The sequence below is a fragment of the Saccostrea cucullata genome, unplaced genomic scaffold, assembly GCF_032062105.1.
Source record: "Saccostrea cucullata isolate Sc308-1 unplaced genomic scaffold, CSIRO_AGI_Scuc_v1 ctg7597, whole genome shotgun sequence".
NCBI lineage: Eukaryota > Metazoa > Mollusca > Bivalvia > Ostreida > Ostreidae > Saccostrea > Saccostrea cuccullata.
This window is the reverse complement of record NW_026936709.1, coordinates 4,420-26,203: the sequence shown is the minus strand read 5'-3', so window position 1 is coordinate 26,203 and position 21,784 is coordinate 4,420. Positions and strand designations below refer to the sequence as shown.

At 32.3% G+C, this 21,784-nt stretch overlaps 1 protein-coding gene across 1 annotated transcript in view; it reads left to right on the top strand.

The window, feature by feature from the left end:
* The window catches only part of LOC134246315 (uncharacterized), a gene marked incomplete at its 3' end in the record, with an annotated part of 59,674 nt that extends 38,836 nt beyond the window's left edge, over positions 1–20,838 (top strand). The window contains exons 5-13 of the mRNA XM_062728637.1: positions 753–992; positions 7,111–7,602; positions 8,765–9,019; positions 13,995–14,207; positions 17,072–17,169; positions 18,469–19,653; positions 19,829–19,850; positions 20,056–20,280; positions 20,597–20,838. Coding sequence (XP_062584621.1) covers positions 753–992; positions 7,111–7,602; positions 8,765–9,019; positions 13,995–14,207; positions 17,072–17,169; positions 18,469–19,653; positions 19,829–19,850; positions 20,056–20,280; positions 20,597–20,838 — 2,972 coding nt within the window. The remainder of the gene's footprint in view (positions 1–752; positions 993–7,110; positions 7,603–8,764; positions 9,020–13,994; positions 14,208–17,071; positions 17,170–18,468; positions 19,654–19,828; positions 19,851–20,055; positions 20,281–20,596) is intronic.
* Positions 20,839–21,784: the final 946 nt, after the last annotated feature.

Genomic DNA, 21,784 nt, shown 5'->3' with positions numbered 1-21,784 from the left:
ATATAAAAAAAAGTTAAAAAGAAATTGGGGTAGTATTTAAAATATTTTATCTTTTTTTGAGAACAACAGAGAAAAGGTTGATCAGGATGACAGTACAATGTTTATCTTTAATATCAGAAAATGTAAATGAATATAAATCAAAATACCTGATTTTCAAAAAGAAGAAAAAAGAGAAAAAAAACAACGTAATTCCATATGATTCACAAGTTATATTTATTGAAAAGTCTGTAAACCTACCATTTCATATATTTCGCGTAATACTTTTTCATGATTGCTCTTCTTTCACTCTACCATACATCAGGTATGTTAACCTGTGACGAATAGTTGTTTATTTAAAAAAAATGTCACAATGTAGTGTGAATATTATGTTGTGTATGTTTTAATTCGATTACAGTATTTAAAGTTAATTTAAGAATAAAAAAAAAATAAAAACCGTTACCTACAAAACTTACCTCAAAAAGCTATCTATATGTTTATTTGACGTTGTCTTTACGACTTATCTTTAGTTTGATGTTGTATAGATACTATTGAATCATTGTGTTTTCGTTTAGATCGATGTTTATGAATTTACACTGACTTACACGTACATGTACCCATCAATTTACAACTCAACATCTCAACTACATTACAACAAACACTGATACACGCATACATCTGACACAAAATGGCCTACAAAATACGCCCAATAGATTTTTTTTTAAAATTGGTGGTTAGCAATATATATGATATAATTATTTGATTATTTATACTAGTTAATATTCCCATGAGAGTTTTGCGTGGAAATGAAACAGAACGTCAAGAATTTCTAGAGAAATTGAAAGAGCTGGAGGAGGATATCCAATTCAGAGGATCACAAGAGAGTGGGCAGAACGTAAAATGGATATGGAAATATGGGGTTGTACACGGGAGACCAGACATTGTCAGATCTTGTATAGGTCTTCATGAACATTGGGATATATACGTAATTGGCAATAAAGCTCACAGAAAATCAAGTGAGTATAACGTGTTTAAAACTTGAAATGAATATTAAATTATATACATTATGAACAGTTTAGAATCTAAGTATTAAGAATATTTTATATAAATGACATTTAATATAGGTTGAGGATTTAGGAGTTAGGGTACGTCGGGTAAAATCAATGCATAAATGTGAAGGCTCTCATGTTTCTTGTCTCTAAAAATATTGAAATTTTCACAGGATCAAGAAGAGAATATCACTACAGTCCCTGAAACGTTCTACTTTCCCATTTTTCCATTCGCTTACCGTTTGTTCAGCATTTGTTCATCGTTCGTTCAGCGTGTGTTCACCGTTCGCTCTCCGTTTACGTACAGTTTTGCGTTAACCGTTCACCATACGCACACGGAAACCGTTCACAAAACGTTCACCGTTCGCTCTTCGTTCCCTTTACTTTGCGTTCACCTTCCGTTCACCGTTCACTTATCGCTCAGTCTCCATTGTCATTCGGAACTCTGAAGTGAATGGACTTATCTTTTTGAGGGTAAGGATTTACTTTTTTTAATTAAATAACTAAGATATCGTGTTTGAAGAATAATTATTTCATTGCAGAAAGTATCTACTATATTTATATTTCTATTGTTATAACTAAGCTTTTACTTTATCTATGAAATGTCCCTGGAAAATAAAACAATAAGGACCTACCTACATGTATCTAGAACAATGCTAAAATATTAAATTTAGATAAGGGCAATGTAAAAATAATTCAAGATCGGCAACATTTATTTTTGCAATGTTAAAGACGACAATACGTTAATGGATGGATAGTAATCAAATTATTTTACAAGAAAATAATACACACATAATAAATTATTTCTTACGCGTATTTTAAAAAAATGCACGAAAACATATTATTGATTGCCTCTTTTCATCATCTAGTCCGAGTGTAATCAAGGCCGGGAAATATTTACAGACACATGTAGAAGGAAGGTAAAATATTCATCATATAAGAATAAAAATTACACATAAAAATATAATATTTTGCATTAGAATTTTTAACTATGAGTGTATTTATGCAATATGTCAACATGCATTTGTAAATTAAAAAAAAATCCGTAACGTTATTTTTCTCAGAATCGCCTTGGTATGGAAATACATATATGGTTGTTTCAACAGGGGACAATTTAATTAAGTCATTCTATAAGTAGTAGTTTTATCTCCTAAAGTCCACACTATTTTTTTTTAGTTAAGAGAATAAGCATTTTTACTGTATCAGTAAGTTAATTTTATATTCATACTATACGCGTTTAGTAATAAATACACACGTTTTATGGCGATTAAAACCGTGCTATTATAATGTCGAAGTAAAACATACGTATGTGCAGAAAAAAAGTTTTATAATCTACTGTTTATTTATATTTAAGCACCTAAAATTAGAATTATAGAATAATAGAATAATTTCAATGCAAGGAAAAGATTGGAGGCATTCCGAATAAGTCGTTCATCTTGCGTTCACCCTTTGTTCACTCTGAGCTCGCGTTCGCGCTCCGTTCACGTTCTACGTTCACTCACCGTTCACCGTTCACACATCGTTCACCAAGTTGCGTTCACCGTTCGCACATCGTTCACTCACTGTTCGCATTGCGTTCGTTCAGCGTTCTTTCACCGTTCGTTCAGCGTTCGTTCACCATTCAGGTGGGAAAGTAGAACTTTTCAGAGACTGTAAGTGATGGTATCAGTGAAATTAAATTTGACGGTTTTATATTATTGACAAGGTCTGGTCAATGTCATTACCTTTTTCCTGGACGATTAGAATAAAAAAAAACACTATTGCCAATCATGTATTTTCTTACTTGTATTTCAAAATCTTATTATTTTTTTGCATAAAAAATTCTATTATAAAGTTGCAATAAGATGATATTAGCAAATTGACATAATTAATTTTAATAAAATGGATATTGGCTAATCCGAATTTTTTTATCCTTTTCTTAAATTTTTAGGATATATAACCTTATTTCTTAATGTTTAATACATTTAATTTCTATTTCATTTTCACATATATTAACGCTGTTGCGTAAGAATACCGAAAAAGGGTTTTAATTTGATCGTTAACTAACAGAGAAGAATTACTTTTTACGTATTTTTGATTCAAATCTGTACTCAGTACTATGTAAGCTTATAAAAGCTAACATAGATTTTGTTTGTTTGAAAAAAATCAGATTTATTTGATATATTTAGGACCATTAGTACCTTTAAAGTTATCATTAATTAAACATACATTTGAAAGTGCGTGATTGTGTCAAAAATATAACTAAATAAATGGTATAATAATACTTTTGAAATACAAAAAAGAAGATATTTTCATACGCCAGTATTCCGCACAAACTTTAGGCCATGCTAGATTTCAAAGGCAGTTTACTATTTCTAAAATAATATGGCAACCTATATATTTTTTGGTAATAATTGGTCTATTTAAACTCTACTGAATGGAAATAAATTTAATTTTCATACTTTAAACAATTCAAATTCTGAGGTTGGAGAGACCGTAAGAAAATGTACAGTGAAAATTTCATCTAGTGAGAAACCAGAATGGAATCCTTCCTTTATTAATTGTCTTGAACATCGATACATGTAGTTTGCCTCTCGTTGAATCATCATTTGACCAAAATAGACGTTTCTAAACGTAAGCACCCATTAGTATAATTAAAACGAATTTGTTTACGATTTGTATTTCACAGACCTACCTGGCTAAATCACATTTTACAAGCCGTGTACGTCAGACATGTATCCTCAAAAATTCCAAAGAACTTGAAGAAATTCAAAATCACCATTCTTTCAATCGTACATCAAAACGTTTTGTCCTAATATTGGTAACAATGGATGTTTTTATATTCTTGAAAATAATAAGATACATACATTTTTCAAAAAAAAAGGTGTTGATTTTGTTATGTGGCATCTGCCACTTTGATGAAAAAATCCTATCGATGACATCATAAATAATATTAGTACAGATCGAAAACATGGGGATCTATGTACTTGAAAAGTGCTGATGGAGTCGAGGAACAAAATATGTTTTGAAGTTTTTCTCATGTTATCTGTATAATATGGAAACCACCGAGTAAGAGTTCGTGCAAATGTTTGGAAAAAGAATATTTTCACCATTAGACAGTAGGATTCAAGCAACACAAGCATTTGAGATGTATTCAGCTGTCTTATTTCCTCAGAGAATATATGAAACACTATGTTGTTTTTGTTTTTTTTTTTTTGATTTTTTAATCTAGGAATGTGTTTTTATTATAATAAATAACAGTCATAAACTTGCATGCACTTCGGGTCCTCAGATACTTTTTTTTCTTTATATATGCAATGGTTAACGAAGCCTGGACAAAGCTGCAATGTTCACATTTTAAATTTCTCTGCAACTAATTAAATGAATCGATTTTACATGAATATTTTTGGAATTCAATGACAACGACTGTCTTCTTCACATTACATCAAACATCTCTTTATGAAAACATGTCGATTTTTTTATTTTAAATATTTACGTTTCACCGGATGGGTTCAATTACTACAAATCTGCACATATCACTGAGGACCCACTGACAATACTTGAGAGTGGGTTTCTTTCCTCACTTTTTTCTCCGAATTTTCAGAATTATGGTTTTAATCTTTGTCATTAATACACAACTCATTTCTATTTTCTTCAGTACATGTATTAAGTATAAGGTTTACATTGACAAAGTGCTAGGAAACGTCAATATATCGGGTCTTGAAATTCGTAGTCTCAATAATTTCCAGAAAAAACTTTCTTATGACATATTTGTTATATTTCTTTGAGAAATGTTATAGCAACATATACATATGAGTCCTGGCCCCATGACCATAAACTGAGAATAGACTTAAGTCAACATTTTGATTCTGAATAACTTAAGTTTTATTTAACACATGTTCTTAAGATTTTGCAGTTATGCATATTACAAGAATTGATGCATATCTAGTTTCATTCTATTTTTTTTTTCTCAGAAGTTTTATTCATTTCAAATTTTGACTTAAGTTTATTCTCAGTGTATGGTCATGGGACATGATATTAATTACTCAAACAATTTGAGAAAAGATCAACTTAAAATCTTTGTTCGTATTCCCTTTATACATGCATTCTTTGTTAGTTAAAGTATAAACACACATGGTAAAGAATCGTTTGAAACAAGTAAGCCAAAGTACGACCCACTGATAGGTTATATTTCCTAACAAGACCATTATAAAGACTATAGAATTAACGAAATGCTTTTTTAGCAAGGCTGTTCAAATCTCTGGAACATTAACCTATGCGGAGACTTCCTTTTTAAAAATTGATCGTTCTCAAAGCATGTTCTTTAGTAGGAAGTAAATTTAGGAGATGAAAACACTATTGCAGCTGATAGCTGTATATTTACATATATTAGAAAAGTTGATGAAAACCTGAAGTCATTTTGTTTGTCATACAAATAAGTTGTTAATCTCCTTCTGTCGTTTTAATCAGTTAACACTGATCGGAACATTCTTTGGGAATTGTCAAACACTTGAGAAGTATTAAAAGTAAGATTCACTTCCAGATATTTTGCCTGTCTACTCACGAACAAAAAGAATTCCAATAAGTCAGAACTGATTTGGAGTTATTGTTCTTCGCCCCCCCCCCACCTAATATTCAAAAGAAATGCTATAACAAGGGTATGTTCCCTTTATAATTGTAACAATTGCTATTTGATAACTTTGATAATACTCTTACACAGACGTTCCAAATAATTATAAGTTCTACCTAAATTCTAGGCACATTTGTTGTTAAATTAAGGTGGCGGGTTACAGAATGCGAAAACGGACGTTATAAGGGAATTTTAAAGAGTAGAGTAAAACAATGTCGTAAAAACCAATGTATTATGACGATAATGGCGATGAATCTAATGGCGATTACTCAAGAATTAACTGTACTTATCTTTTTCTATGCTATAAATCTTTTAGAAAAAAAAATCAAAACACAAAACGAAAAAGGTTGAAGATAAAACAGGGTGACTCATCTTAAAAATACACACTGTACAGAAGGTATGAAAATAGTCTTCTGTAAATTCCAGAGGTGCATATAGGTGCCATATGAAGTAAACTGTTGACCAGTCACACCGACAATCTCGCTATGAACCACATACGTTAATTAGATTATCAATAGACTGAAGAGTCCGCATTCTAATCATATCTGCTGACAAAATCATCATAACGACCACTAAATTTAGGAGATGTCAAATATACATGTAGGAGAGATCATGATTTATTGAAATCCTTGTAGCATCAACCTTGCTATGAGTATCACGCCTCGGTTTTATTATTGATACCACTTCAAGTTCATTTGGATATATCAAATCGAAGTGGCTATCAATGATATCAAAAAGTATAGTTTTCAATTTGACGTGAGGAATGGTTATCCTTTAAATGGCGATTTAAAATTTTTTAAGGTTCTTTGGAGTTCTTGAAAATCATTATCTGATTTAAATCGATTCTAGGATGTACTATAGCACATTACGTCTAAAGATTCTACTTAACAACAGTTAATATTTTTTTGTTAGAAAACGAATAGGGCTTTGTAAAGGATACGTTTGATCCTACGAATCACAGTATCTTGGTTTGTAAGGATTTTTTATGACTTTTAGAAATACAGTATAAGCAAAGTAGCTCAAATAAAAGGTCATGCAAATTTTATGATAGAATAATATTCATATTTAATACCGGTAATCAAAAATATGGGATTTTATAAAATTTACTTAAGTTATCGAATTTGCGTTTGCTTTTTGGGTTTTGCTTTGGAGCAGCTTCGGATGATATTTGTATGTACTTTTGGTAGCTCGGTTTCGTCCTCAGCAGACCCCCCAAAAACCTGGTAAGCTAACCTTGGTATCGGTTTGTATTCGCTTTCTGATGCATTGTGTGTGGACGGTAGTTTAGATGCCTTATATTCTATGCCATTAAAAAGTTTTGAAAAGGATTCAAATTAAGCGTAGAGATTTGGTATCTGATAGAAATGTATACATTTCGTTATATTATAGGTAATTTGCTACACATGTTCTATTCAGTGGTATTTTGTTAGATATCGGAATGACTCCGAATGAGTGCAATTTTTGTTTCAATTTCAGGTAAATTTCATACTTATCCATCTAATACCAGATGTCTCCTGTACTGCCTTCTATTAGTGGATCATTGTACTATCGATTTCAATAGACAGTCCGACAAATCAACATTTAACAAACTCAGAGAAAGATATTTCAAAGATATATCTCAATTTGAGGAACTGAGCACTACATTTGTCCCAGAAGGAATTAAGAAACAAGGGAGTACTCTAAAGTTTAATTCAGAGAAAATCAGACATGAAGTCATGTACGCATTTGTGACAGAGTTTATGGTGGAGGAGAGCGAATTGATTTTTTTCCTGAAAACTGCATCACGTGGATTAGTATCAGAGTACTGCAGATCCTGGAAGTATGAAAAGTCAAACCAAGAGAGATGTTTGTATTTACCAGATACACCAGACGAATTTTACAATCTGTTTATGGACAATTTACAAGAGGACATCTTGGTACATAGTTTTATATTTGAGTCGGAATATCATAGCCGCATCGTTGAATACCGTGAGTGATTTACTAACACAAGCGTTATCAGCAATACAAGATACTCTTGTGATAAAGTATTGAATTATTTTCTAACAGATGATAATTATAAACAAGAATAAAATTAAATGCAAGGTAGGGGGTGGTCTTCCGTCGGTACTGCTAATATTCATAACCTTGAACTTGCTCATATAACCAAGGCCATAATGCAGCCTCAAAAAACATGAAATATTTACTAGAAGTGTAAACTTCTATATATTTCTTTATTACAAGATATGGCCTGGGAGGCATTTTATTTTATTTTGAAACATAAGTGAAATCATGAAAAGGACATTACTGAAACGCAAACGGTATAACTGTATATTCAAAAAATCATGACACAGAAAGTGTCATATACAATCCCATAGGAAAAAAAAATCAAAAACTCATTCTGACATTTGAGCCAATGTCATATTTCAGGGATAAAAATTAACAAAGTTTTGTAAGTGATTTACTTCAGCATTTTTGTATTTTCAATGACAATACCCTTTATCTATCTTCAAGAGAGAAAGTTCAACGTTTATTGATAAAATTCGTTGACGGTAGAGAGAAAGATGTTTGATATATACTAATATTTTTCTCCCTAAAAATATATCAAATGATATAAGGTTTTTTTGAACTGTGAATTTATATGTGAAGTTGCGACATAGTCACTATTTCAAACACTTCACTATAGTGTTATCATGGAGAATACTCCCTATATGGGAATTAAAGTTGTGAAACCATCTTTACACATTTTTTTAACTTTCATAGTTTCTCATTCATGCATGGTCTGGAGGTCTTACAAGAACTCAGCTAGGGTGTCACAAAAAACTACATTTTGAATTTATGTTTTGGTGTAAAAAATAAAAACAAATCACACAGAAGTACATGTATCTATTCATCTGTGTAATTGATTCCATTTGCAGAAACAAAACATTGAATTATTTATATCTATTGGATGCGTTACATGATTTTTGACATTTGTTTTCAAAAGAAATATTTCTACTTATAAGTAGGCATTTGGAAGTTTTTGACTCTAGATCTACTCATGCGTATCCCTGCATTTTAATCACTCAGTATCCATGAAATTACTATAAATGCAGTAGATATATTGAAATTTCACACAAAAAAGCTAATAAAAACAGTTTTTTATATTTTTCAGTTAAGATTCCAGGGGAAATTCTTGAGTGGGACGATTATGCACGACGTAGATATGTAGAAAGTTCTAAAAAAGGAACACAGACGATTCGAAGAGCTCGCACCATGATAGTTGGATGTGCTGGTGCTGGAAAAACTACTCTGCTTCAGCGACTTCAAAACAAAAGTCTGTTAGAATTAAAGAATGTGAAGACAACGGTCGGACTAGAGGTTCACGAGAACATATTTGAAGTATTACAAAATGAAGATTCTTTAAAAGGTTTGCTTGAGTTTAAAGAATACAAAGTTATTTATAGAAAATATGAATTCGCTTAAGTTTAAAAAATGATTTTTTTAAGGACAAATCGGTACATTTGAGTCTCGCGAATGGTAATAGTGTTGTATAATGCATGTACTATGTAAATGTTGATAAACTTTTTCCGAGTTCATGAAATCGAATGACGAGTGGTAATTTTATAAACATACTCAGTATATGTTTCACACGAAAATTAACTCATTTGTGTCCACGTCTATTTAGTTACATACAGTGGTGTGTTTCTTCTCGTGTAAACTCAGGTGACCTATTGCTGTCCGTTTTCGTCTGTCGTCGTACGATGTGCGTCGTGCGTCAACATTTGAACAATTTCAGCTTTTTCTCTGTAACTACTGATCCAATTTCAACCAAATTTGGTACAACGCATCTATGGGTGAAGGGGAATACAATTCTAAATTTCATGACCCCAGTCCCCCCTGGGGCCTGAGGGGTGGGGCCAAAACAACTAAAATTAATGCAATCTTTAAAAATCTTCTTCTTTACTCCTGGACATCAAACAGTCAAACTGTTTGCATAATTGTAATCAGCACTCAGTTCTCTACCAAAATTTTGAAATTCATGGCCCCAGGGTCAGGAGCTCTAGTGCTAGGGCTGGGCTAAATCAAGTATTTATAGTGGAAATGCCTTATTTCTTTGAAATCTTCTTCTCTGCTTCTGGGTAATAAATAAACTTTTTAAATTCATAGTTATGATGAGCAAGAGTACCTCTACCCAAATTGTGAATTTTAAGGCCCCATGGTCAGGGATTATGGTGTTAGGGTGGAGCTCTTTATTGATTATACATGTATAGTGAAAATACATGAATTCTTTGAAAATCTTCTTCTCTCCTTCCTGGTATTAAATAAACTAATTAAGTACATAGTGACAATGACCAAGAGTGCCTCTTCCTAAATTTTGAATTTTATGGCACCAGGGTCAGAGGTTCTGGTGTTAGGGTGGGGCTCTATTGATTATATAGTGAAAATGCATTAATTCTTTGAAAATCTTTTTGTCTGCCTCTTGGTATTAAATAAACTAATTAAGTACATATTTATGATGAACAAGAGTGCCTCTATCAAAATTGTGAGTTTTATGGCCCCAGGGTCAGGAGTTCTGGTGTAAGGGTGAGGCTCTATTGATTATAAAGTGAAAATGCATTAATACTTGAAATTTTTCTCTTCTGGTACTTGGTATTAAATAGACTAATGATGTACATAGTTATGATGAGCAAGAGCCCTTTTTCCGGAATTATGAATTTCACGGCCCCATGGTCAGGGGTACCATAGAGGTGGCCGGAGGGGGGGGGTTCTACTCTCATATACTGAACATGTCGACAATGAATTAATTGTTTGAAATCTGTTCGTTTGTATTAATCAAATATTTTTGATAAGCAAATTAAAAAATTGTGTAATGTGTGGACCTAGGGTCAGGGCTTCATGTGAGGTAGGGGCACTACTGATAATTGCTGAATATTACTGATTAGTTGAAATGCATTTTTGTTGTTCCCCTACCTTGCCTATGGGTATTTAGTTACCAAACGAAGAAATTGGTAAGTATATAGTTATGATTAATGGCGCCTCTTTCAAAATTGTGAATACCATATAGCATCTGGCTTAAAATATGAACCAAATTCAATCACTGGAAAGTTATTGCATGATGCTCAGGTGACCTAAAAGGCTCATGGGCCTCTTGTTAAGATAGCAATAGTTTCAGCCTAACCGTTGCCATTATTTTCCTGCCCATACCTGATACATATACCCTCAAGGTAATAAACTTCCTGTCTGAAACACTTCGAATGATAATCATCAATGAGTAGTTTTCAAACACAATACAGGTTCATTGATGTAAAACATAAATCATTATATGAATTAAAATAAGAATAGTCCTGATATTTTTATTTGATGAAACATATGGAGATAACAAGCAGTATTCAAGATTTAAAGTCCATAAAGCAATGCAAAAAGGAGAAGAGCAAAGACAAACCTCCACAACATCAGAGGTTGGGTAAGTACATGTACGTGCTATGGAGGAATGAGCATTCCCTGCCGACTAGTCACACCCAGCGTGTACTCCGTGTAATGATCTGGAAGTAACGAAAAAATTCGTCGTCAATTTAGTGTAGAGATAATGCACTAACAATTAGTATGCAAAATGTCAGTTAGCATGTGACTTAATGATGAATTATATTTGTTGAAAAGGTCATTGTATCAACAATATAACTCACGAAATGAAGACTTTAAACAGTACATATGAAATTTTATCAACTAGTTTGTCAATAAATTACCTCGTTTTAGAATTTGATCATACGTAGAGCATACTCTTGCGTATCGAATCAACTGAGGTTTATAACCTCCGTATGCAGCTAATGAAGGTATATTGCTGCATAAGTAGGTAATGCATTCATATCGATGTAAAATACAACTTTTCGAACATATTATACATGACAATGTAAAAGAAAAACTTCTTGGACTTTGTGTAAATTGTGTAAATTGTTTAAAAGAACTTTTCAAATATTTCGGCAAATGTGATTAATTGTGTAGTTTACTCTGTTTTTTATTCAGTATATATAAAAACTCTTTATATTTCGGTTATTGTGATCAATTCTGTAAAATCAACACAATCTAAATCTCGCCCTAGGTACAATCAGAGATGGACACTTAATCCTTAATTGACTTCTTTTCATATAAATTTTAACTTAATCTTTCATCTATAACTCTACTTTAAACCTGCTGCATCATTCTCTCAAAAAAATTTTTTGATACATGATGTGTTTTGCATTTTTAGGTCACCTGAGTAAACACAGGTGACCTATTGCTATCTGTTTTCGTCCGTCGTCGTGCGTCGTCCGTCGTCCGTCGTGCGTTAACATTTGAACATTTTCAGCCTCTTCTCTGGAACCACTTAACCAATTTCAACAAAATTTGGCACAAAGCATCTATGGGTGAAGGGAAACAATAATTGTGAATTTCATGATCCCTGCCCCCCTGGGGCCTGAGGGGTGGGGCCAAAACAACTAAAATTAATGCAATCTTTAAAAATCTTCTTCTTTACTCCTGGACATCAAGCAGTGAAACTGTTTGCATGATTGTAATCAGCAATGAGTCTGCTACCTAAATTGTGAAATTCATGGTCCTGGGGTCACGAGTTCTAGTGCTAGGGCGGCGCTAAATAAGTAGGTAGTGAAAATGCATTATTTTTTTTGAAAATCTTCTTCTCTGCTCCTGGGTATTGAATAAACTAACTAAGTACATAGTTATGATGAGCAAGAGTGCCTCTACAAATATTGTGAAGTTTATGGCCCCAGGGTCAGGGGTTCTTGTTTTAGGGCGGGGCTCTATTGATTATATAGTGAAATGCATGAATTCTTTGAACAACTTATCCTCTGCTCCTGGTTAGTATACTAATGATCTAATTACATATTTAAGGCCAGGATTTTTTTATTTTCAGGTTTTGAATTTTCAGAAAAAATAAAACAATTTTTTTTCTTTCCGATGTTAAATTTGAGTCGGGATCGAGATTTCAAATTTACGAACTCGCACTTCCGGTCTGAAGATGAAACGGCGGGTAAATAAAGCTAGATCTGAGAAGATAGCTTAGTTTAGTGTAAAATTCATCGATACGAATGCCATTCAAAACGTTTCACCCGTTCAAAGGACAAATAAAATGCTGACGACTTTGTTGCACAATGACATGCTGGTGAGATAATTATGTATTCGTTTCAAAAGTATCTGTCTGTAAATTATTTACCTCCCCCAGGTTTTAAACTGCCCGTGGTAGCTATTGCATATTGCAAGCGACATTGTTTAGGTCTCTGTTATAGCTTACAGTCTAAGCATCATTCTTCAGAAAAGGGTTGCTTATGCATCAGATGTAATGAATAAACCTATGGGAGAAGTTAAGTCCATTTGAGGAAGAAATAAACAATAACCTGAAGAAATAAAAAAAAATTAACTATTAAAAGGCAAGAATATACAAATATATACAGGCGTGTAGTATCATTTGTATAAGCAATTAAATGTTCTAGTTTCCTATTTGTAAGCATTATGTGTCCAGTGGTAAGGAGCCTATTAGAATAGCATAAAAAAAGGATGTACACATGTTAATAATTGATTTTTTTTTCAATTTTTTTTTTATTTCCTTCTCCTTCGAGACTTTTTAATACTCATCTTCATAACTAAACCTAAGCATAAAAAAATGCTAGCCTTATAATGAAGAAAGGGGCCTCTTTCAAAATAGATAATTTCAGGGCCGCTTGGTCATGGGTACCAGGGGGTACTTTGACTAAAAATAAATGAATGCTTTGAAATCTGCCCTTTGATAAGCAATGGTGCCTCCTTCAAAATTTGTGAATTTCATGGCTTTTGGATTAAAACACAAACCAAATACAATCGCTGGAAAGTTGGTACATGATATTCAGGTGACCTATAAGGCCCGTGGGCCTCTTGTTGTTAATCCTTTTACTTTAGTCAGTCTTTTTACAGTATCAATGATTTGTTATTAAAAGTTACAATCAGTTGGAATCAGACCTTCAATGTTGTAAAAGTATTTTCCTTGATGATTCTTTATAAACTACATTTTAGCAGAAATATACATGTGTGTTCACATAAAAGCTATTGATTACAATAGCAAAAAGATCGGAGGTACTTCTTATGAAAAGTTAAGCGATATTCCAGAAAGGTGTAATAAAGGGTGTGATAAAGGGTGAAATGAAGCTTGCTGATTCAGGTTATTTGATACAGGACGCGTGCTTCTGTTTACATCAGTGTATTATAAGTCAAACAGAGAGAGAGAGAGAGAGAGAGAGAGAGAGAGAGAGAGAGAGAGTGAGAGCGATTTACCTTTAAAAAAGGTATTTTTCGATAACAATATGCTTGGTTTAGAATATATTGCATACAATGATGATTATTCAGACATGCAAGGGGTTTTATCTTCCTCCTTTTAGCTCTCACGAAAGAATCAAATAAGGAGGGAAAGGATCTTCTGAGTGTCATGGATTTTGGAGGACAGTGTGCCTACTACGCCTGTCATCAAGTCTATCTGAGCAGAAGAGCCTTCTATATTCTTGTGATAGACATGTCTAAACCTTTCAAGGAAAAAGTAGACGTTAGACTGTGTGATCAGGTTGGAACCATGTTTAGCGATTGGACATATGGAGGTATCTACATTATTTTGCTTGTCACGTTTTATATAATGATAATTCAGTAATACGTTACTTGATACAATAATTTTTAAAGAAGGAAAATAAATTGATAAATGCTGAGATTACAATATTTTGAAGTGAAGACTGCAATCAAAATATGTTGTATGTGCATATTACCAACGCTGCTGCTGATAAGCACAGAGCAATAAATGAAATTCTGATGAAAAAAGTTTACCATCCTGCATAATTCCAAAATTTCTGTCATTTTGGAGAATTTTTGCATTCAAAAAACACACGAAAACAATCAAAGTAAGATTATACAATGACAGGAAAAGTGATATTCATCAGTTTCATTTATACATCCCGAAAGATCAGAACGCTTAGCTTTTCTGATCATGGGAACAAAGACATCTGTAAATTGTTCAATAGAATGATCTGAAAAATTGAAAATGTTTAGAATATGTAGATGTATTATGTACGTTTTTTTTTACTTTTAGATGGATAGAGGAATAAATTATAGACGAACTTTGAGGTTTTTTTTCACGACAGCGACTGATCTAAGTTTATAAACAAAAATGCAGCAAATATTTTTTTTTTAAAATGCTCCCTACTTAAGAGTGAATGTTACTGGTCCTTGTGATAAAACCTTAAAAGACCGGGACGCAAAACAAAACAAAATCAATCAATCAATCAAAATGTAGTACTGCCTTCATTTTATCGCTGATTAATTCCCACAAAGGAAACAAAAGAAAAGTAACTAATTGCAAAATGTCGACATGATTGTTGACTTTGACGTAGATAATATGCAGCGAGAGGCGTATCGAGTTTTTTTTTTTTTTTTTTTTTTTTTTTTTTTCAATTGGAAAATAAATTTTGTTGATTTAAGACATATTTATCACAAACGTTAGATGGGTCATCAAAATCAATTCGAAACATTTGTTTAGTGTCATCAAAAAATAATTATTGAGAGAATGTGTTGAATTTTTTCTACTGTCTTTCCATATACATTGTACTTTTTTTTTTTGGTGTCTGGAAAGTGCTGCTGTCTTAAATAGGATAAAAATTTAAAGAAGCATTTCATACGTTCACTGTTCAGTATATTTAGTACTATTTTCTAAGTTTCAAAGGGTTCGGAGTTTAAGTCTAATATAAAAGTTGATTTACTCAGTTTAAATACATGACGGTCTCATGATATAAAATGACAGCTATTAGTGTGTTTTGTAAGTAAAAAATATATCAATGAAAGAGCACCAAAAAAGCATATTCCTTTACTTTCATTACAGCAAGGTAGATGCATGCTGTTTGTGACATATTTCCGCTAGATATAAACGAACTTTTCAAAGCCGTATGCAGAAGACTCTTTCATAGCAAATTTTTGTTTATTACTTTAAAAAAAAAACCCTTAAATCATAGCCTTTGACTAGAAATGATTAAATTCATAACATTTTTGTTTTCAACGAGATCTAGTTTCTATCTGAAACGTGCTTGAATTCGGTAATAACTTGTTGGTTTACGTCTAATATGAGTTTTTTTTTCTTATCTGGAAGACGTGTAATTGTATGTTAGATTCTACTTTAAGTCATAGGAAACATTATCAGACAGTGTACCTTCTAGATTTGACTAATCGTGTCCGTTGAATTCAAGTTCATGTAGGAACAATATTAGTAATAGAAAACTAATATTTTACATAAAATATGCATAGAGGCAATCCTTTTTTAGATCATGATAAGTTAAAGAAATATGGAAGCATTCTTAATTAGTGTTGTTTAAATCATGACATTGTGGGTAGTTGTACTATTTTATGTACCTTTTGATAGAGGATAGGCTGTACCACTTCTATTTTTAAACGTTTAAAAACAACACAGGTGTGTGATATGGCCCATACACCCCTTTTTTAACGACGTTCGATCCTGATATCTAAACTCTCTTGCCAAGTATATCTTTAGTTTATACATACATAGCTTAATTAAAATTCAAATCAAAAAATGGGGGTCAATACGCTTCTTTTGGCGCTACAGTACATTTAATATGACCTTCTTGCACTGAAATTTGTGTCTTGTTAAAAACTTAAATTTTTGACGTATTCCCTCCAATATTTTTATCCAATTAAAGCATGAAACAAAATGAACTCTAAGTTTGTTTAAAAAATGACACTAAAAAATTGTGACGAATAAAAAGTTTCAAATTGCTTCGCGTAATCAATTATTTGACCTTTTTGCACTAATAAAAAGTGATTTTTCTGGCATTGAAAATTTAATAATCAAGACAATTATTTTAAAGTCTTAAATTTTTTCTGATTTTAAGCAAATAGGTAAAATTTATCTTGAGTATTTAGAAAAGATTATCAAAAGTGGGGGTATATGATGTAAATTTTCAGATATTACTAAAAAAGTGTCAATTTTACGTTACGATTGCGTCATTTTTCCCCCGGATTTTCAGAATATATTGACTATATTTGTCACACTTTGTCGATAGAATTCGTAAGAAATAATTTAATAGATATTTCAGAACCAGCATAAAACACATTTCACTGCAAAAACAGTTTTGTTTGCAACCAGGATGGAAAAATAGAAATCCAAACTTAACAGTACTATTATAGTTCAAAATGGAAAAACTGATCATTTTCGTCTAAAAAACCTTCCGCGACAAAATATATCCCTTGCTTAATTCTACTTAAATGGAATTTAATCGCGGTTTTTTTCGATAGTTTTAGTTAAATGTGCACTGTAGAATTCAGATTTAATGTTACAACTTAAAATTGATGCAGAATTTTATAAATAAAGGACCTGATCAAAATACGCTCAAAATCTCAGGATCGAAAGTCCTTTTAAGTTTTCTGTGCTTTCTGTTGTATAAATGGTTTGTTTTCTTTTGCATAGAATATCTCCTGTTCTGGATGAAATCCGTCCATATCTACTGTGATGAAGGTGCTCCAATAATACTTGTTGGGACTCATCTTGACATCACAACAGGGCTGGTATATAATCTTACATATTTTATTAAAAAGACAAAATGTTTTTATCGTTGAAGAAAATAGCACACTGGGATTTTGTACGTTTTTGTTTGAATATATTTAATTACAATTCTTGACAAAATATTTTTAAAGTACTAATATGAGTCTATGCCAAACATTTTCGAAACTTGTTAACCTGAAATGCGTTAAGTCTCTGATATATGCAACAGTTATTGACCATGCTTCCTACTAAACATGTAAATATCAACACACTTGTAAATTAGGTGAATTTGAAAAGATTGCAAATGTAACCCCTATATTTATTCCATTCTTTATACATGCATTTGGACATATGTAGGGTTGCATTTACATTAATTATTGTTGGGTAGATTTTAGAGAGCTCGGAAGACATTGATATGTTCATTTGATAACATGATCCATTTCAATAGTGAATATAATTTGACATAACATTTTAATCATCATTTGTTGTTGTAATCGACTGGGGTATGAATAATATTATAAATTGTGCAGCAAATGATTGCGGAGTGATTTAATATCAGCAAAAAGGCAGAAAGGTAGCATCACTGATGTGACAATCACGACTTAACAAAATATAAATTAATGAAGCAACGTAAGGATTGTTAAAACGAGCATTATCCTTTTAAGGATTAAAAATTACTGAAAACACATGAATTATCTTGTACGTTATACAGGTCAAGAATGCCTTGTGGAGTGGGTTTTCCATTATGATCAGACCTAGGAGACCAGGTCCCATGACCATACACTGAGAATAAACTTAAGTCAAAATTTGAAATGAATATAACTTTTGAGAAAAAAGTAGAATGAAGCTCGATATGCATCAATTGTTGTAATTTGTATATTATGCATAACTGCAAAATCTTAAAAACATATTAAATAAAACTTAATTTATTCAGAATCAAAATGCTGACTTAAGTCTATTCTCAGTTTATGGTCAATAGGCCAGGGTTCGATTCTCGTTCACCGCACTGCGTCAAACCTGCGTTGCAAACATAGGTAGTGACTATTCATTTGGCATATGCCCGGTGAAAGTAAAGTAAAAATCATATGTCTTTCGGATGAAACCTTAAAAACAGAAGTACTTTGTTACGGTATGCGTTGGCTCGATAAAAAATCCTCATTTCTCAATGGTTCCGAGTGCCAAGTATAGGTCTAAATATGAAGCCCTTCATATGTATATGAGGACGTCTCTTTATTTTTAAAGGGATGTAAAACAATAACTAATAATAAACTCTACATGATAAACATCTGTATTTAAGTTACTTTTGAAACTTTCATCCTTAGACCACCGACACATTTTTCAATACTATTTTGGAGCATCTACGATACAATAAATATCTCACGGCACATTTGAACCGAAAAAGATGCTTCCTCTTAGGATTTGAAACAAAAGATGGTCAGTTCCTTGACAATTTTTCTGATTTGAAGAATTGCATCGCATCAATTGCAAAAGAGGATCGATGGAAGGAAACTATTCCAGTTGACTGGGCTCTGTGTGAAATGACTATTAGGGATCTAAGACTTCAAAAAAGGCGTATCATTTCAAAGGAAGATTTCCAAAAGGAATGTTTCCGTAAAATCAAAGAAAAATATACTCAAGTTCCTGATATCCTGAAATTTTTCCATGAAATTGGAATAATTTTGAATTTTAGAGAAAAGAAACTTTCTGATATTGTTATCATTGATATCCAATGGTTTGTCGATGCATTCAAATATATCATCACAGATTTAAATCACGTTGAGGATAATGTAGATAACTATGAGGACTGGAGAAACTTTAGTCAAAACGGATATCTCAAAGACAAACTCTTGGAACGGATATGGTCATCTAAGGATTTCAATGTAGGCAATTCAAAACGAGATATTCTAAAATATATGCAACGTCTTGGTCTGATTGTTAAGGGCAACGACAAACACTACATACCATGCATGAACAAGTGTTCATTTGAGGCAAAACACGAGGAGGCATTTAAAAGATATCAAAGTAAAACTCCAGTTCTTGTCTTTAGATTCCCATTTTTACCGTATTTCATTTACTCTCGCCTCATAGTTGCCTGTATTACAAAGACAAATGGGGAGTGGAAAGTTCTGGACGACCAGGGATTACGTTTGTTCAAAAACGTTGCTTGTTTTTCATATAATCATCACAATATTGCGCTTGCCGTGAATCAATCTTCAATACAACTCCAGGTTTTCCAGCCGCTTAGTACTCCTATCAAAAAAGAAGTTACATTGAAGGTACGTGACACCACTGAACAATTACTAAATGTACTCACCAGAAGTTTCCACAAGAAAATAATGTACACTGTGGGATACCATTGTTCAATGAATGAAGTGTTCAGAGAATATGATGAGTGTTTTGTTGAGGAAACAGCAATCTATATGCAAGGCCAAATAACGTGTCCAAGGCATACATTGCTACATCCCCACATTCTACGTGAATCAGATTTACTAGGATACTGGAAACAGGTTAGATCCTTTTAGATAGCTTAACAGAATACTACAATGCTTTTATCTAGCATTGTTCTATAAAACCGTACTTAAGATATATTTTCTCCCAACATATTTTACGCAATATATGCGATACAAAATACGATGTTTTAAATGTTTGAAATACAATTCAAAATAGCTTTGTATATTTTAGGATTGTGAAAATGACAATTCAGGTTGGTATACATTTCTGGATAACACGGTGTTCCATTGTACTCGTATAATAGACGTTCACTTTACATATCGCTATGCCCTCTCTGTACATTGTGCATGTAGTTTACACTGTTTGTGTTGATTAGATTGTTTTGAAATGTATTTTAGAGATATGTCTGAAAAAATGTATATAAAAGATTGATAATATGTTCTTTTTTCTTCAAAAAGCCCCTTTACTACATGGAGACGACTTTATCTTTTCTTATGAGGAGGGCATACAAAAATTCAATTTTAAAGCATTTGACAAACTCACAAAAGTTGGGCGAGATGCTCTACAGATCTATTTTGATAAAGAATTTACAATGCAAGATCTTATAAACCTGTCAGCGACAAAAGAAACAGTGAAGAAAATACTCCGTCTAAACGACGATCAATATGCTCTACTGTTTCCAGGTACATTTATAATTATATAATTTTGCCTTGAAATTCTGTTGCTGACTTATAAATAATGAGTTATGTACCTCATATAATAGTATAAAAAAAACACAGATTACCATGTGAAAACTGTTTCTTAGAAATTAGCATTTTCATTATAAAGAAGCTGAGAAAAATGATTTGTAGCAGAATTAACAATATAAATACATCATGTATACAACTTGAATAGAGCTTAGACGAAATTTCCTATGATATGACTAGATATAAAAAATATCAAAGGTTGTGTTTTTTTTCACTTTCATTATATTATTAAGTAAACTACATTTCTTTTAAGCGGATAATTCAAATCCTTCCTCTGAAAATTTTGATGTGACAATGATGTACGGAATGTTACGAAACCTTAGGAAAAGTCGTCCATCTAAAGGCTGGGGAAAGTTTCCGGATGCTTGTCATACACTTTTAACTGACGACGTCGAAAGAATAAGATTTTATAGAAATAAAGTTGGACATGCAACCACAGCAACAAGTAAATTAAACAAGAAGGAACTAGAGGAAAAAGGAAGAGAGTTAACACTGGTAACGTACTTAAATTTTTTTAAATATCTTAGTTCATGATATTTCTGGTGATGAGAGTATATTACAAATTAAGCATACATTTCACTCTAACCAGCCCTCTAGATAATGCAACTGACTAAAAAAGTTAAGTAAAGTCATTCTGTGATAATTTTACTTGAATATAATGAAATGAAAGAGACAGTTGCTCAGTCGGTTGAACACGTGTTCTGTGATCAGAGGGTTTCGTATTCAAATCACGGCCACAACTGACCTAAGTCGAAAAAAAGAAAAGCAACTGTTTCTTTGCCAAGCACTTTGATGTTAAAGTTGTCAGTCTTCCGGAAGAAACCTTAAAATCGAAAGCCTATTTCACGCAGATATTTGCACAATATAAGAACATCGCTGCTTATGGCAGTGTCAAATACCCTAATTTTAATGCGAGCTGCTAAAACTAAAGGTGACTCTGCTATTTTTTCGTAATGTAAAATGAGTGTACACGATTGTACGACTGTACTTACATGTACATAGAGGATATGTAAAACAAATGTCTACTGGAAACATAGGTTTTACAGATGTTCCGAAATGAAATGTGCACAATGTACAAAATATGTTTAACATTATTCAACATATCATTCAAATTCAACAATTGCTAAAAGCTGACATGAACATGAAAAGAGCATCATTTTTCATCTTTGTACGACTCACTACATTCCTGTAAGCCTTTTTCCGCCATATTTCTTCGATTCCGCCATATTTAATTGAAAATTTATGGTCACCTGTACCTGCTATATATAGCCTTGTACAATTATTTCACTTGAGTGATTTTCTAGCTTGACTGTTGACATTCAAACATGTTCAATAGCATACTTTTGAAAAGTAAAAATGCAACAAGAACTAGAACAATACCGAGAATTAAATTATTTTGAATGCATTTGAATACACTAACACGGAGTACATTCATGCACAG